This window comes from Branchiostoma lanceolatum, chromosome 17 (assembly GCF_035083965.1).
Source record: "Branchiostoma lanceolatum isolate klBraLanc5 chromosome 17, klBraLanc5.hap2, whole genome shotgun sequence".
NCBI classification, from domain to species: domain Eukaryota; kingdom Metazoa; phylum Chordata; class Leptocardii; order Amphioxiformes; family Branchiostomatidae; genus Branchiostoma; species Branchiostoma lanceolatum.
This window is the reverse complement of record NC_089738.1, coordinates 1170530-1185754: the sequence shown is the minus strand read 5'-3', so window position 1 is coordinate 1185754 and position 15225 is coordinate 1170530. Positions and strand designations below refer to the sequence as shown.

Below are 15225 nucleotides of genomic sequence, written 5' to 3'. Positions count from 1 at the left end.
AACGCGGGACCTCACGCTAGGTACTTATTTAAACCTGAGTGAAGTGAGGAAAGTCGTGTAAAGTGCCTTTACTAAGGGCACAACGTCAACGGGACAAATCAGGGAACCCCGGATTCGAACTCAGTACCTCTGGCCGGTTCTGGGGCCAAACACCCTGCCACTGCGCCACCGCGACGCTACGAACACAACTTACTCTCCCTCCCAAGAGCTATCTACTACTCAAAAATCATGACAATAGCCTGTCCAGAACACAAGATATCAAACCCAGAAGTTAAACTTTCAATTGGCTAAAACGTGTGTTTTGAACAATGGCCTATGGTGCTGTTTCAGTAGACTCTTTACACTTGTAACTAAGAATCAGGAAGGGGTTCTGATTCTTAGTTACAAGTGTAAATATCTCATATGGATCAATTCATAATTTGTACTCTGTACGTAATAATAAAAGAACTTGGCAACAGACCTGAGTCAGCTAACAGATGCGCCCTGTGTGCCGATGTGGTACATGGTAGGACTGTTTAACCATAGCCGAAGCTGTAGGGCTGATATCAATTAGGATTTTTACCAAAGGAGGCCATATATATACGTAATAATACGTGAAATATTCAATGTCTTCAAAATAACAAATACTGCACTCATCAATTGTATATTCATAATAACTTATTATCTTCGCCGAGTACTTGTACTCGGAGAGGATTATGTTTTCGGTTGAAAAATCTGTTGGGTGGGTCTGAATGTATGTCAGGAGCATAACTCAAGAAAACTTCAATGAATCTTTATGATTTTTGGTGGGTGTGTAGTGGTTGTGTAAAGGAAGGTCAAGTTCGAAAATGGTTTACCTTGCGTTTTTCAATAGTACTGCAGCAGACTTAGCATTTTTTTGTGTTTGTATGTAGGCAAAAAAAGTGACGGAAACGTTGATGGATCTTCATGATTTTTTGCAGGTGTGTAGATGTGGTGAAAACGGAGGTCAAGTTCAAAAATGGTTCTCCTGGCACTTTCCGTCGGTACTGCAGCGGGCTTTGTGTGGATGTGAATTTTCTTGTGGACAACATAACTCAAGAAGCTGTTGATGGATCCTTATGATATTTAGTGGATGGGTAGGATTTACCGAAAGGAAGGTCAAGTTCGATAATGGGCCTTCTAGCGGGTACCAAAGGTACTGCAGCAGAGCTTCAAAATTTAGGGGCATGTTTTCTGAAAGTGCTATGGTCATGATTTTTGTGTGGTAGATAGTTCATGCCACAGAAAGTAAGTTCTGTAAATTTTGGTCCCCTAGCGGCTTGTTAAGAACCGCAGTGGGTGTTTTTGTTTTGACATTCGGACATGAATAACTTGAGAATGGGTCGACAGATCGTCGTGATGTTTGGTATGTAGAGAGCTCGAATGGTACTTTACATAATCAATGACTAATTATGCAAATAAGGAGCAAATTTGCATAATTAGTAAGGAAAGTTTGTTAACCCACTGCCTTTCAATGGGACATGGGACAGTGTCAGGTCATGTAAACAGATAGCCTTGCATAAACGTACATGTAGGTCAAATAAATAAACTCTTCTCCAAGCAGAGGTGTGGGTCCTGCTGGTTTTTGACGCGTTCAGTTTAAGCATTTTTGTTCAACACGGTTGGCGACATAACGAAATAGGGACAAAATAGAAAGCCTGACTAGAAACACCTAAAAACGTGCCAGATTTATTCTATTCATATGTATTGACTGTACTATTTCATCATCACTTTCAACTTTCAACACTGCCATATCGAACCTTTGTGGCCCATATAATATCAACATACTCATATTTTTTCATGACCAGTTATAACATATATCAGCACACTCTACACATATACTAGTCCTGTACCACCAAATAATTTTTAACCCTATCTTAACTGGACTCATTCGCCCAATCATAACGTCCAAATGGTATGGTGCATGAGCAAATTTGCAGGGGGTGATAGGCACGTAAATATAAATCACTTTCCATAATAAGCCTTGATTATTTGGCGAAGATAATGTGTTTGTGGAACTCTAGTATTGATTTTAAGATTGGAGTACAGTGTTAAAAGTAGCGGTGGGCATAAAGTACACTTGTCCCGTGCTGCCGTTGCTGGTGGTCCCTTAGATTATTTCCCTATTTATCCAAATATTAAGGATCTTATCCATAGTGCACACTTGTACTTATTCCTTTTTTTTTAGGTTTTATGCCTGCTGGAAAGTTGTTTGCTCACAATTTCCGACAAACGAACAGGTCCCCTTTTCCAACTCCCGGGAAATACAACGCTTTGAAGGAGATCACTCAACAGAACGAGGTTGTTTGGCTTCGCTACCACAGTAACCATCACGTGACGTGGTGGGTGGGTCCTATGACGTCCTGAATTCACCTGCAGAGCAAACAACAGGTGTGCTGCAGGTGTGACGCAGCTGTAATGTTACAATACTTTCTGGTGGTGCAAGGTGTAACTAAGGTATTTGTGTGTGTAGGCGCATGTGTGGGTGACTGTATGAATGTGTTGGGGGGAAGGAGATTGTGTGTGTGCGTGTGTGTGATGTAGTATAACATTTAACGTTTATTCATTTTCAAGACCTGTCTGTTCTTGCCGATGTTTGACTATGTTTAGTCCTAACGTTGTGTACGGGTTTTAGACCTACCCTCGGTGCAACAAGTTGTTTCTTTGATCCCGATTTGTTGCACGGTGCGAGAATTGTTTAGCGGCAGGGAGACGTCAGCTGCCACAAACTCGGGTTCCTGGGCCCGTCCTGGGGGTGACCATTGCCTGATAACGCGATAACGTAGTTACAATTTAACCAAAGCTTCCTGGTCACCTTAGCCGGTAAAATGTGCGGTCCGACGGTCGGTATCTCTACCTTAAGCTCTGATGAGTGTGGGACCGGCTTTTAAGCGGATGCCCACAAACGCCCACTCTGGCCAAGTCCGCGCTGCACGAATCTAATTGTTTTTGCTCGGAATATGTTCAGGTTGTGCTCCCATTAATTAATCCCGAGTTTCAAGTCAATCCATCGATCCGAAGTTAAATAAAGTGAACTTCAAGATTCTTACCTGGCTTTTTAGCGAATGCCCAGCAAAATTGGCTTTGCACCATTGACTCATCAACTAGATTTTTCCAGTATAAAATTCTGCATAAGTCCTTACCTACAAATAAGCTGCTGTTACTTGGAAATGTATAGATACTCCACTGTGCTCACTTTGCCATGAAGAGGATGAAACATACCTCCATGTCTTTTGGGAATGTCCAAAGTCAAACCCTTTTGGAATAAAATTACCATAAAACAGCTAAATATTCACTGTTAACGTTAAATGGATTTAATGTTATTTGTGGTAATTTGTACTTTGGAACTCCCCCGTTGAAAATCTAATAATGTTACTAGCCAAGATTTACATATTAATCTTTATATGGATGTAGAAAATCTAGTGCCTTGAATTTTAATTCTTTTCTCAACTACATTGATTTCTTTTACAAGGTAGACTCAGTATATAGCCCTGAATAGAGGCAAACTGGAGAAGCACCCGGGGAAGTGGGGCACTTAATGCAGCTAAATATATTGTTTATGTGCTAAAGTTCTTGTTTCATTTCAACTCCTGTTATTATTATGTTGGAAATCCCAAGATTTCTGTTGCATTACATTTTAATTTCTGTTGGATGAAATTTATGTAACTTGGCATTATTGTTAACCGGTGTAGGTATATCTTTACACCATACTTGTTATTATTATTATTATAATTATATATGATTTCATATTATCTGTACATGATCGGTTCTAATGCTGGATGTTTCCTTATTGTATTTGTTATGTTATTTTGAAAAACCACTAAAAAACAACAAAAAACAAAACAATGTGACATACTGTGGCTCATACACAATAGCAGAGGTTAAAAAGAGCAACATACAAGATTTTCTTAAATCTATGAAGGCAAAAAACCTTTTATATGACTTAATTTTACATACTATGGAAGACAAGACAGAAACAACTTTACATATATGTCAATTCTATAGTCATTTCTACAGTGTACAATAAAAATTAGATCAAGTACGATGATTATAACTGTAACCAACTAAAAGATTTTACAAGGAGGATCTTTCAAGCTAGATCACCTTTTTTACCCAATCTACAACACAAAATTTAATAGAAACTCCATTATTTTAAATTTTGTATTTTACTGATAGGTGTAACATTACAATGTATAATCTTGGTACTCAGGCAAGTATTATAATTATTGAATTACATTCATTGATATTCATCTTTGACCATTGCTGAGTGGCAAAGTATAAACTTCATTGCATGTCTCTAACTGCTCCCAGGGTATGTCCATAATGTTACATATCGAAAGTCGTGACAATAGAAATGTACATTGAATGGAACAAAAACAATCATGCCTGTATCCAAGCAAATACTGTAACCTATGTGAACTGCTGTTATGGTTTATGTCCATGTGATATAAAATAGCTTTTCTCATATTAAAGAAAACAACCTTAATAACAGGCTGACAAATTATAAATGTAAAAAAAAACATTGAGTTAATGCATCATTTTAGAATAGAATATTCATCCTACTTTTCTTCATTTCACTTAATTTCAATTACTTCTATTTGATTTTGATACTGGTCTTTTGATGTGCATGAAATAGTTGCAAACATATTTCAAGTTGCTTCCAATGTTGATAATCATGCTGACAGTCTAGGAAACCTGGGGATGCCTTAAGTTTGTAACCTTACTTATGTCAAAATGAAAGGGAACAGATCTACAAAATCACCAACAATACCGGTTTGTTGAATGTGTTCCATGTCTGTAACCTGCACAATCAGCAATCAGGGGAATGGGGATGGCAAGTTGAAGGTATTTTATATGTTATATACCTATAATGAAGTCTGTCTCTATTTTGTAGGATACTGATGATACTACTGGCTTAAGTTAGCACCTATCCAACATGGCATACCAACCAGTCACTAGCCAGCCAGGTAAGGAAACAAGTAGACTTGTTTTGGAGCTCCTAGTTTTGCCATGAATTTAACATAAATTTTAAGTAATTAACCCTCTTCAACCTCCTGGACTGACACTCATTTTCTGTACCTGTGCCATAACATGACATTTGGTTCCCTCTATACTGTATTGTGTTGCAGGCTATCCTTCTCCGCAGCAAGGGTACCCCCCTCCTCAACAGGGATACCCCCCTCCTCAACTGGGGTATCCCCCTCCTCAACAGGGGTATCCCCCTCCCCAGCAGGGATACCCCCCTCCCCAGCAGGGGTACCCCCCTCCTCAACAAGGATACCCTCCACCCCAGCAGGGGTATTCAGCTTCACCCCAAGGTTTTAAAACTTACTATTTCCATTATCCTCTTTAAATTGCTAACCCATGATGATGATTATAACGTTAGTTGTCAATAATGTTTTTCAGAGTGTTCCGAATGCATGACTGTGCATGAGTTTGTGTACGTTTCAACAGTGATACAGGCCTTATGATAATCAAAACATGTCTGAATGGATTGTCTCGATAATGCAGAAATTTCCGTGGCAGATACTCAAAAGCACCGTGAAAATTTTTGTTCTGTCTTAACCTATCCGTGCCTCAGACCCCTTTGCCTAAGCTAACTACATGACATTGTATTGTATAATGATGTGTTGGAGGCAACTGATGTCATGGTAAATATGAACAGATAATATTTACAAGGCACAATAAGACACAGACTCGCTCTTTGAACATTAAATACATATACATGATTGTATATTTCAAGCCAGGTCAGAGCCTAAATTATACATTCCTCGGGTAACATACAGTTAGATCAACTGTGATCGTGCCAGCACTGTCTACAGAAACTATTTGTCCAATTCAGCTGTATATATTAGAACCCTTTTAGAGACTTGCTAGTAGGTGGTTTCCGACTGGCTGTCACTGTTTCCATTACTGCAGCAGTATGTGACCATTAAAACTATCGCGAACTCAAAACCACTGCAAACACTCCATTTTCTGCTTATTGCAAAATTTGATATAATTCATAATTCATGAGGAAATGCTATAATTATAGCATTATTTCATATTTTGGACTGTTATTTGGGTCAGGAGCTCACATATTAACTGATGGAATATGCCGATGAAGACTTTATTTAAATAGTAAACGAGAAACATTTACGTTACATCAATCAAAAAGGTAACTAACAGCATTTGGTGAAAATATGATGACATGGAACCCTTTAGAAGATTATATGGAAAACACAGCAGTACCGGTAGTACAGATTTGCACAATTTACATCTATTTCTGTACATCTTTGTCCAAGCTACCTGCATGCCAAATATTGTGGAAATCTTTGTTTCTTTGTTCAATCATCCTCTAGATTCTAACAAAAATACTCCTGCAGGGTCAGAGCAAGTGGCTAGGGGCCCAAAATTTTCTTTTCATTTATTTATTGGTTTGTCTGTTCAGCATGCACAGCCAGGGCTGGCCAACTAGCCTGTTACAAAGGGCTATAATCAATAAGCCCTGCTGACAAAAACAAGACATTATATTGGAACCTACACTTAACTTGTCCCTTACGTCAAAAGCTATCTGACACTAAAAAATCAAGACCATAGCATGTCCAGAACAAAAGATACAAATATCAGGAGTTTTGCTGCATTACCAAGGTCAAATGCCAGGGAGCTAAAATCAACCCTGACCTTCATCTTCCCATGCCTACACAGTGTCACATATTAAGTATTAAATTAATCTCCAGAAACACACACACACATGTGCACACACACACACATGTCACACACATGTCACACACACACACACACACACACACACACACACACACACACACACACACACACACACACACACACACACACACACACATATATAATTAGAATTAAATCAATTTTTCTGTGACATAACAATGTGCAGGCCAAACAACATGGATGCCGGTTCCATCCGCCCCTCCTGGCTGTCCCCCTGGTCTGGAGTACATGACACAGATTGACCAGCTGCTGGTGAAACAGCAAGTGGAATTACTGGAAGGTATTTTACATGGAATTTTAACACTGATACTATATATATATTATGTATCTATATGTAATATATATATACATAAGCATAAACATATAGATATAGATATACGTATTACATAATATCAATATGTATAATATATCTATATGTTTATGTGTATATCTCTCCATATATTCTATATCTATATCTATCTATCTAATAGTATCTATCTACATGTATCTATCTATCTGTCTATCTATCTACATACAGTAGAATCCGCTTAACTGCACACCCCATTTGTCAGCGTATTTGGTGCAAGTATCCGGCTGGTGCAATTATGCGAAATTGCCCAGGTGGGCCGGTAGTACACTGTATCATACAGGAGGTGCAACCTTGATGTGCTGTATGAACTTCTTAGCACGCATTAAGATGTTAGAAAGCTTTCGTTATACAGGTACAGTGCGGTAACACTGTAGATTCCACCTCTAGTTAGGGCCACGGCCCCGTTTATGTATTGAAACAGTAAATTCTAAATTCTCAGGAAAGACATCTTTGGTAGGCGTGCGTCTCTTTATTGTGACCCAAAGTGGAAAATAATCGGTAGCGCACGATGACTGGTAGCGCTACGTTAGGCAAAATCAATTCCTTGGAGCAAAATGTCATCAAGTGTGATCCATATTCACCTGTTTATAAAATTGCAGCATGGAATAGGTGTGCGTCTAAAGACATTAACTCCTGAACCTCTATCAACATTTAGACGTTTAGGAAATTTCACGTATCACATATTTTCAGGTAACGTTAGTTCACTATCAACCGGGACGATTTCTGTTAAGAGTCAATTGGCACAAATCTGGCAAAACAATAAACCATCACTTCTTTCTGTTACAGGCCGATATCATTCATTAAACTTTGTCACTAATGCTGTTTTATTTATTTTCTACTCCTGTTGATACGAAAACCTCAATGCAATTCTAAAACAATCTTCATTTTTTAGCATTCACTGGATTTGAGACAAACAACAAATACAAGATCATGAATTCCCAGGGCCAGAAGGTATATTTTGCAGCAGAGGACAATGACTGCTGCTCACGTCAATGCTGTGGGAACATACGCTCCTTTGAGATGAAGATAATGGATAACAGTCAGAATGAAGTTATTCATTTGAGCCGGCCTCTGCGCTGCATGCACTGCATGTGGGTGTGCTGTCTGCAGGAGCTGGAGGTGCAGTCACCCCCAGGTAACGGCAATCAGGTCTTTTGAAAGTTATCATGGAAAAAATAATTTCTGTAATTTTTTTGCATAAATCAATAGATTTTACAATTTTGCAGCATAATCTTTCTATGAACAATAACGATAATCCACTAAGAAATTAAGAGCTTTCCGTGACTATCATTCAATAGATGATATTGATAATTGTAACAATGCAAGACTAATTCTGAATCAAAGAACTTGGGGCAAGAAATGTAAAGAAAAAAATTACAAAATGGCACTGTTCCACTCCTTTTGGTAGGCACTACTGTGGGTTGGGTGAAGCAGACCTGGCATCCATTCCTGCCCAAGTTTGTTGTACAGAGCGCTGCTGGTGAAACTGTCCTGACCATTGAGGGTCCATGTCTCAACTGTTCCTTCTGTGGGGATGTAGAATTTGATGTGAGCTGAAGTTATTACACTCATCTCAGGCGGCAGTTTTTCTAGTCAAATCAAGTCTTATTTTCACATTTAAAATGTTTTATAGAATAATTAATCCTCAGAAATTAGACTAAGAACTACATTTTATGATGAGGCACATTTCAGTACTGATAGTTTGCTAAGGGTGGAAATCAAATGATAGATAAATACATGGTTCCATGGACAAAAACTGCTATAGCTGTGACCATGAGAAATGACATAGAGCCTTATGGGATATTTACATGTTGCTATCTAGTTTTAATGTTGACAGATCATATGCCAGTGTGATGCAAGCAGTATAAGCCCAAGAATTTCATTGACTTATCGTCACAATCTCATGTAAATATTCTAAAAAAAGATTATGCAAATGTAACGTTAGATGTCGGTTGCATAATTAAAATATTCCATGAAGGTAAGAGGTTTCCAAACTCTTGTGTTTGCTAAAAAGTAGCCCTTTCTATACAAAAAGACTGTAGCTTACGTTTTTTAAAAATATCTAATTCTTGCTGTATTAAGGACAGTCTGTAACCAACTGTTATTGATTCTAAACATGATCATTCCAGGTCATGTCTGCTGATGAAACCAGTAAAGTTGGCAAGATTTCCAAGCAGTGGAGTGGGCTTGCCAGGGAAATGTTTACAGATGCAGACAACTTTGGAATCCAGTTCCCCATGGACCTTGATGTAAAGGTCAAAGCTTGCTTGCTTGGAGCTGTATTTCTCATTGTAAGTTTTTCCTTTTTTTTTCTTTTAAAAGTAAACTTGACACAGAAACCTCAGTAAATTAGTTTGGTCATGGAGGTTACATCTCTGGACCAGGTGTTTATTCATTATTGAACTAAGCATTATAATGTGTAAAAAAGCTTGTTCAGTTCTCAGTTTTAAATGATTGTATTGATATTCATGCAACTTTCAGTACCACGCATGCCTGAATTTGCGACTGGGTTGCAAGGAAAGGTGCCACTTAACGAGTCATACTGTAAGATACTGTATCTTGAAAAATCATTCCTGAATTCCAGAGTGTGTTCATGATACAAATTGTTACTGAACGTCCAGTGTTATTGACTGAAGTAATATGAAGTAAACAGAAGAGTGTGTTCATGATACAAATTGTTACTGAACGTCCAGTGTTATTGACTGAAGTAATATGAAGTAAACAGAAGATAATTATCATTTTACAATTCAACACTTTGGGTATCAAGAAACAAAAGTGACTATAGGGAAATTTAAGAATATGCAGCCCGAAGCCAAACTTCCATTAGTGGCCACCTGATCACCATATTTCGGGCTGATTTCTACAACTTTTTCAACTCAACAGGGAGGTCTGATAGAGACTACATCATCATATCAGCCAATAGGCACATACATGTATAAGGAGACGCCAGATGCATAACCCAACACATTACTCATTTAGTCTAATCTGCTTATTTTTTCCAACTTTCCAAAATTATATTTCTACCAAAATGGATTATTCCAAATCCACCTCAGGGCCCAAAATGAATATGCCATATCCTTCCGGATTCCTTCATCTGTGCATGATGGGGAAAATGGGAATGCAAAAGAATAAAGCCTATATGACAAATCTTTAAAAAAAAGGAAGCCTGAAGTATATATTATAATTGCTCACTCCATGACAAATTTTACGTCCTTTGGCCCACAAATGACAGTTGAATCCACTTCACCCTAATAGCAGGAGAGGAAAAAGAACTTACATCAGCAAAACCAATAGATTTTTCTTTTTATTGTGTAAGGAAGTGAAATATGATAAGCCAAGGAAATATTTTGCACCTTAAAAAACAGTTTATCTTTGCCAACAGGACTTCATGTTCTTCGAGCAAGTTGGGAATCAGGAACAGCAGAACACAGTCTGGTGAACATCAGCACATCTGGTGAACATCAGCGCACCTGGTGAACATCAGCGCACCTGGTGAACATCAGCGCACCTGGTGAACATCAGCGCACCTGGTGAACATCAGCACACCTGGTGAACATCAGCGCACCTGCCATCTGTTTGCTTTATTATAAAGTTCAAACTTTGTCAACTTCGCTATGAATTCCCAAACGGCTCATGTGAGTCCTCCGTGAGTGATATATGATAGATAGTGGATTAAACATGTGTCCAAGCTTGAAGTGGGTATTATCAAGCAGAGTTCAGTGGTTGAGAGAGAGGAGAGAGTTGGGATGTCCTGGCAGTGCATACATGTTCAAGTACTTCAGATTTTAAGACACTTGTTGCCACAGATAGATTTGACTATAACGTTATATTTAAATGCAACAGCTCATACAGTGTTAAAATAGGCAAATATATAAAAGATTGTTTTGTTATTAGAAAAAATAATGATACACTTGTACTCAAAATTAGCCCAACTTGAATCATGTAAAACCTAAGATAGTCATTTTGTTGTAGTCAATAGTTTTATTCCATACTTATGTCTTGTTCTATGTTTACTGTTGTTGCCATACTTTGTACCTGCTACAATAGTCGCGCAATAAAGTTATTGTATAATGTAGTTCCTTCATGCGTGTTTTGTTCTGGAATGGCACACCTAAAAAACAATAGTAGTGCGATGGTGTCCCTGGCTGAAATTATTATATTTATATATCATGTTAGGAACTCCACACGTCGTATAGCATCAGCGTGGTCTTTCATAACTTCGACGATTCTATTCAAAGATTTCAGAACGCCTGAAAGAATCGGTCTGCCCTTCTGAAAATCGCAATATTGACCTATAACGTCTTATCAAGCTTGTTCTTTTACATGTAATGGCCGAGGTAAACTTGCGTCGCATGCCATCAACGTTGTTTTTCATAACTTAGACAGCTCCATCTAAAAGATTGTAGGGGGGCCGATTCTTTCAGGCGGACCAAATCTTTCAGAGCACCTAAAATAGTCGGTCCGCCTTTCTGAAAATCGCAATGATGACCTATAATGTCTTACGAAACTTGTTCTTTGTGGTTCTCAGCAAGGTACCGTTGCACAAATTGTATGTAACAGTTAGGTGTTGACGTGGCCCCCTTTCGTACGTTTACGGGTAACGATTACGCATGATCAAACCTTTTTGTTTTGTTTATTGCAGGATGTTGAACTTGTGTGTGCTTGCCTAGCTAGATAGAACGACTGCCTACGGGCCGACCCTATTTTGCTAGAAGTAATTTCTTTGATGTCGATACACTCGCGCCCTTTGGCTGGGAAAAGTTATCCGATCGTCGATATGTTTATTCTCTTGTTTTATTTCATAAGATTGTCAATGGCCAAGCTCGGCAGTATTTAACAGATCTGCTCCCACCTGTGGTTTCCGAAACAACATCGTATAACCTTCGTAACAGATGTAACCTCCAATTACCGGACTGGTTCCCTGAAGCCCAGTACGCTCCCCGGCCATGGTTTCCGCCCAGGTACATCAGAGACGCCGACTACCATCAGTGCCGTGAAGATGACTGGCGCGACAAAGACCACTACGCAGGTTATTAACTTCCAACATTATATACGTAAAATGGTTATTCACCAAAGTTAAATACACTCACTGTACTTGTAATGAAAGTAATTAGTGGTTCTGGTACTCGGCAAATACAATATGTCTATCATAGTAACTTAGCTTCATCAATAATACACTATTGCAAATAAGCGCAAAACACTCATATCGTAAAAGTAGGGAAAACGATAGTCCTCTTCAGTCTAAGGCTGAGATTATACACTCAGCACAAAAAGTTTGGAAACTTAACTTTAGTCGATCGTATCTCCGTTGTTTCTTGATCAATTTCAAAACATAATATATTGTTAGAAAGCTTGTGTAATGTGCTTTCCTATGATACCCAACTCATTATAATTGCAATCTCTTGGAGCAAGCACCAGGCCTGCTTACGCGAGTGGGTTGTAGAAAAAAAGTGCCCAAATTTCCATGCTAGTGTCAAACACTCAGCGCAGCGCCCAATCCATTTGTGGTGGTGTCGTCCACATCGGGAACGGAACAGTGTGTGGAGGAATGTTATGTTCACACTACGAAATAAACCTTCTCTGTATCTTATCTGTAGCTGTCACAGCTACAGTTAAGATACAGAGAAGGTTTATTTCGACTGTCTGGTGGGTAAATGAACGTGTTGGGGCAGCGAGGAGAACCCTATGCTGACTGTTGTACAAATAGATTGACTGTTTGTTTGTTTGTTTGTCGGAGTCAGTGTCATAGTGTGGGGCAGTACAACGCTAACTGCCAGAGGAAAAACCAGGCTGATCATCCTAAGCAACCTCGATGTGTCAAGACATAGAGACACCTTTCTCCATCCAGTCACATTTCCTACACCTTTACATCTGCAATATGAGACTGGGTGCCATTCTGCAAGATGATAGTGCACGTCCATACAGAATGAGAGCCATTTCAGACCATCTCCAGTATGCTCCTGCAGCCCAGATCTCAACACAATTAAACACAGTCTCAGACTCTGTGATCACTGATCAGCTTGGGCGAGCTGTTTATTTAAGTCCTCTATACTCTAACGTACACAAAAGGGCGGATGACTGTATTTTAGAGAGGGATGTAGCATCTTTTAGTTCCAAAGGCTACATGTATATTATTCTAGGGGGAGATTTCAACAGTCTGATAGGCTCCCTACAAGAAAACACTGAAGACCCTTTTGTTCCAGAATTTGAACCAGAAATGCCCTTTTCTAACCTTGATATCCCCAGAAACAACTCAAAAGATAGAAATTTCCCTAACGCTTTTGGCAAAAACCTAATTGATCTATGTGCCCAAGCAGACCTTCGTATTCTTAACGGTCGTGTTTTAGGTGATTTAAATGGACGCTACACCTGTTTTCAGCCTAGAGGTTGCAGCACAGTGGACTATACCATCACAAGTAGCGCCCTTCTTCATAACATTAACGTATTGAAAGTTAACAATTTATCAGAATTGTTAGATCACTGCTTGATAACTACGAATATACGTACACCACATTGGCACATTCAAGATACAAAAATGACCAAAAGCAAATTATGGGACGCAAATTCAGGTGAAAAATTCATCCATGCTTTAAATATCCCGATGATAGCTGACAAACTAAACAACTTTCTATCTATTGGACATGATATCACACCAACAAGTCGTAAAATTGATGAGGAAATTAGCAAGTTCCAGAATATTCTAGAAACAGCCGGAAAGATATCATTATGTTTAGCTATACCTAGTATGGCTCAACATATTGTTTTTACTCATGTTTCTTCTCCTTCTTCTTCTGTCAAATCTTCAAATCGATTCATCCCTGTCATTTTTAGACCAAATGACCTGAAATTTGGTACAAAGGTAGTGTAGGCAAATTCCCCTAGCCGTTTTTTTTCGTCATTTTTTCGATATTGACCTTGAAAGTGATTTTATTGAGTTTTTTTTTACCCAAAACGTACATTTTAGCCTCCTGTGCTCTGGAAATACATCCAAATGACATGAAATTTGCTATGGGGGTACATTGAACAAATATTCAAAGAACCCTTTTCGCACTTTTGGCATGGATCACTTCAAAATACGATTTTGCAGGTTTTTTTTGGAGAACATTGGGTATTTTCTTTGAAACTTTATTCGTCAAGTGCAACATCGCAAACACTATGTCTGAATTGTGTTGCCTTTTACAGTGGTTTGTAAAAACATTTACATTCATACTTCTTAAAATCGTAATATTTACATATATAGCGGGAGATAAAAACAGTTAAAAATAGTATATACTGAATAAACAACAGTTGACAACTCATTTGACACAATACTATACTAGTGCTCCATAGCGACAATGTAGAGCGTCTTATAAGTACAGTTCATATCTCGGAACACGGTATTAACAAACGTCGTTGAGGAATGTTCATGAGACACTGTTTATCAGTCCAACTAAGTAGGGGATGGGTGAGTTTTTGTAGCGTGACGTACGGCAGTGTGGGATGTCAATCTTGTGTGAGTTACGGGTTTCACGTCCGGTAACTTGCTACCTAGGTGGGGGTAACCAGCTGCGAAACTCAACAGAGTTCAACAGAGACATGGCGAATTATGAACGGCAAATGGTGACTCGTCGCACCGCCAAGGGGGTGAGGTTCAGTGTGATCATGGCTGGCTCGTAGTTGTGGTATTGGGGCCCAAGAATAATCTTGCACGCCCTCTTCTGGATGCGCTCCAGACCCGCGGTTTGTTTGGCGGATAGGGATGGATGCCACACTGGTGTCGCGTATTCAAGTGCAGGTCTGATATATACAGTGAACACGGTCGTCAGATCGGTAACGGATACACCGAAGCGCTTGAGTCTACGTAATAGATAGAGTTTTCTGTTTGCACCCGAGATCATCTGGGAGACGTGCAGGTTCCACTTTAAGTCGCTTTGGACCGTCACCCCTACTACTTTGACGGACTCCACGGTTTCCAACTCTTGACCATCAATGGTGAGTGGTTCCGGTTGTGGTGGTGTTCTTGCAAAGCAGGCGTGGAGAACTTTGCATTTCCGTGGGTTTAGTTTCATTTTGTGTTGATCAACCCAGATGTTAAAGATCGTCCAAGGTTAACTGGAGACTGCATGGTTGACCTATGGACCGCGTTTGTGCCAAGTTCATATCGTCCACGT

At 39.1% G+C, this 15225-nt stretch overlaps 1 protein-coding gene across 2 annotated transcripts; it reads left to right on the top strand.

Moving 5' to 3' along the window:
• Nucleotides 1-2326: 2326 nt before the first annotated feature.
• LOC136422712 (phospholipid scramblase 1-like) lies at nucleotides 2327-11150 on the top strand. Of its 2 annotated transcripts, none has more exons than XM_066410555.1 (8): nucleotides 2327-2457; nucleotides 4895-4967; nucleotides 5130-5318; nucleotides 6893-7006; nucleotides 7968-8210; nucleotides 8484-8623; nucleotides 9205-9366; nucleotides 10458-11150. In XM_066410555.1, exons 2-8 carry the CDS (start codon nucleotides 4937-4939, stop codon nucleotides 10512-10514), a joined length of 936 nt encoding a protein of 311 aa, XP_066266652.1. In that variant the 5' UTR covers nucleotides 2327-2457; nucleotides 4895-4936; the 3' UTR covers nucleotides 10515-11150. The 2 variants fall into 2 exon arrangements, with proteins under 2 accessions (XP_066266652.1, XP_066266653.1); XM_066410556.1 differs by having other exon boundaries at nucleotides 2384-2402.
• The last annotated feature ends 4075 nt before the right edge of the window (nucleotides 11151-15225 follow it).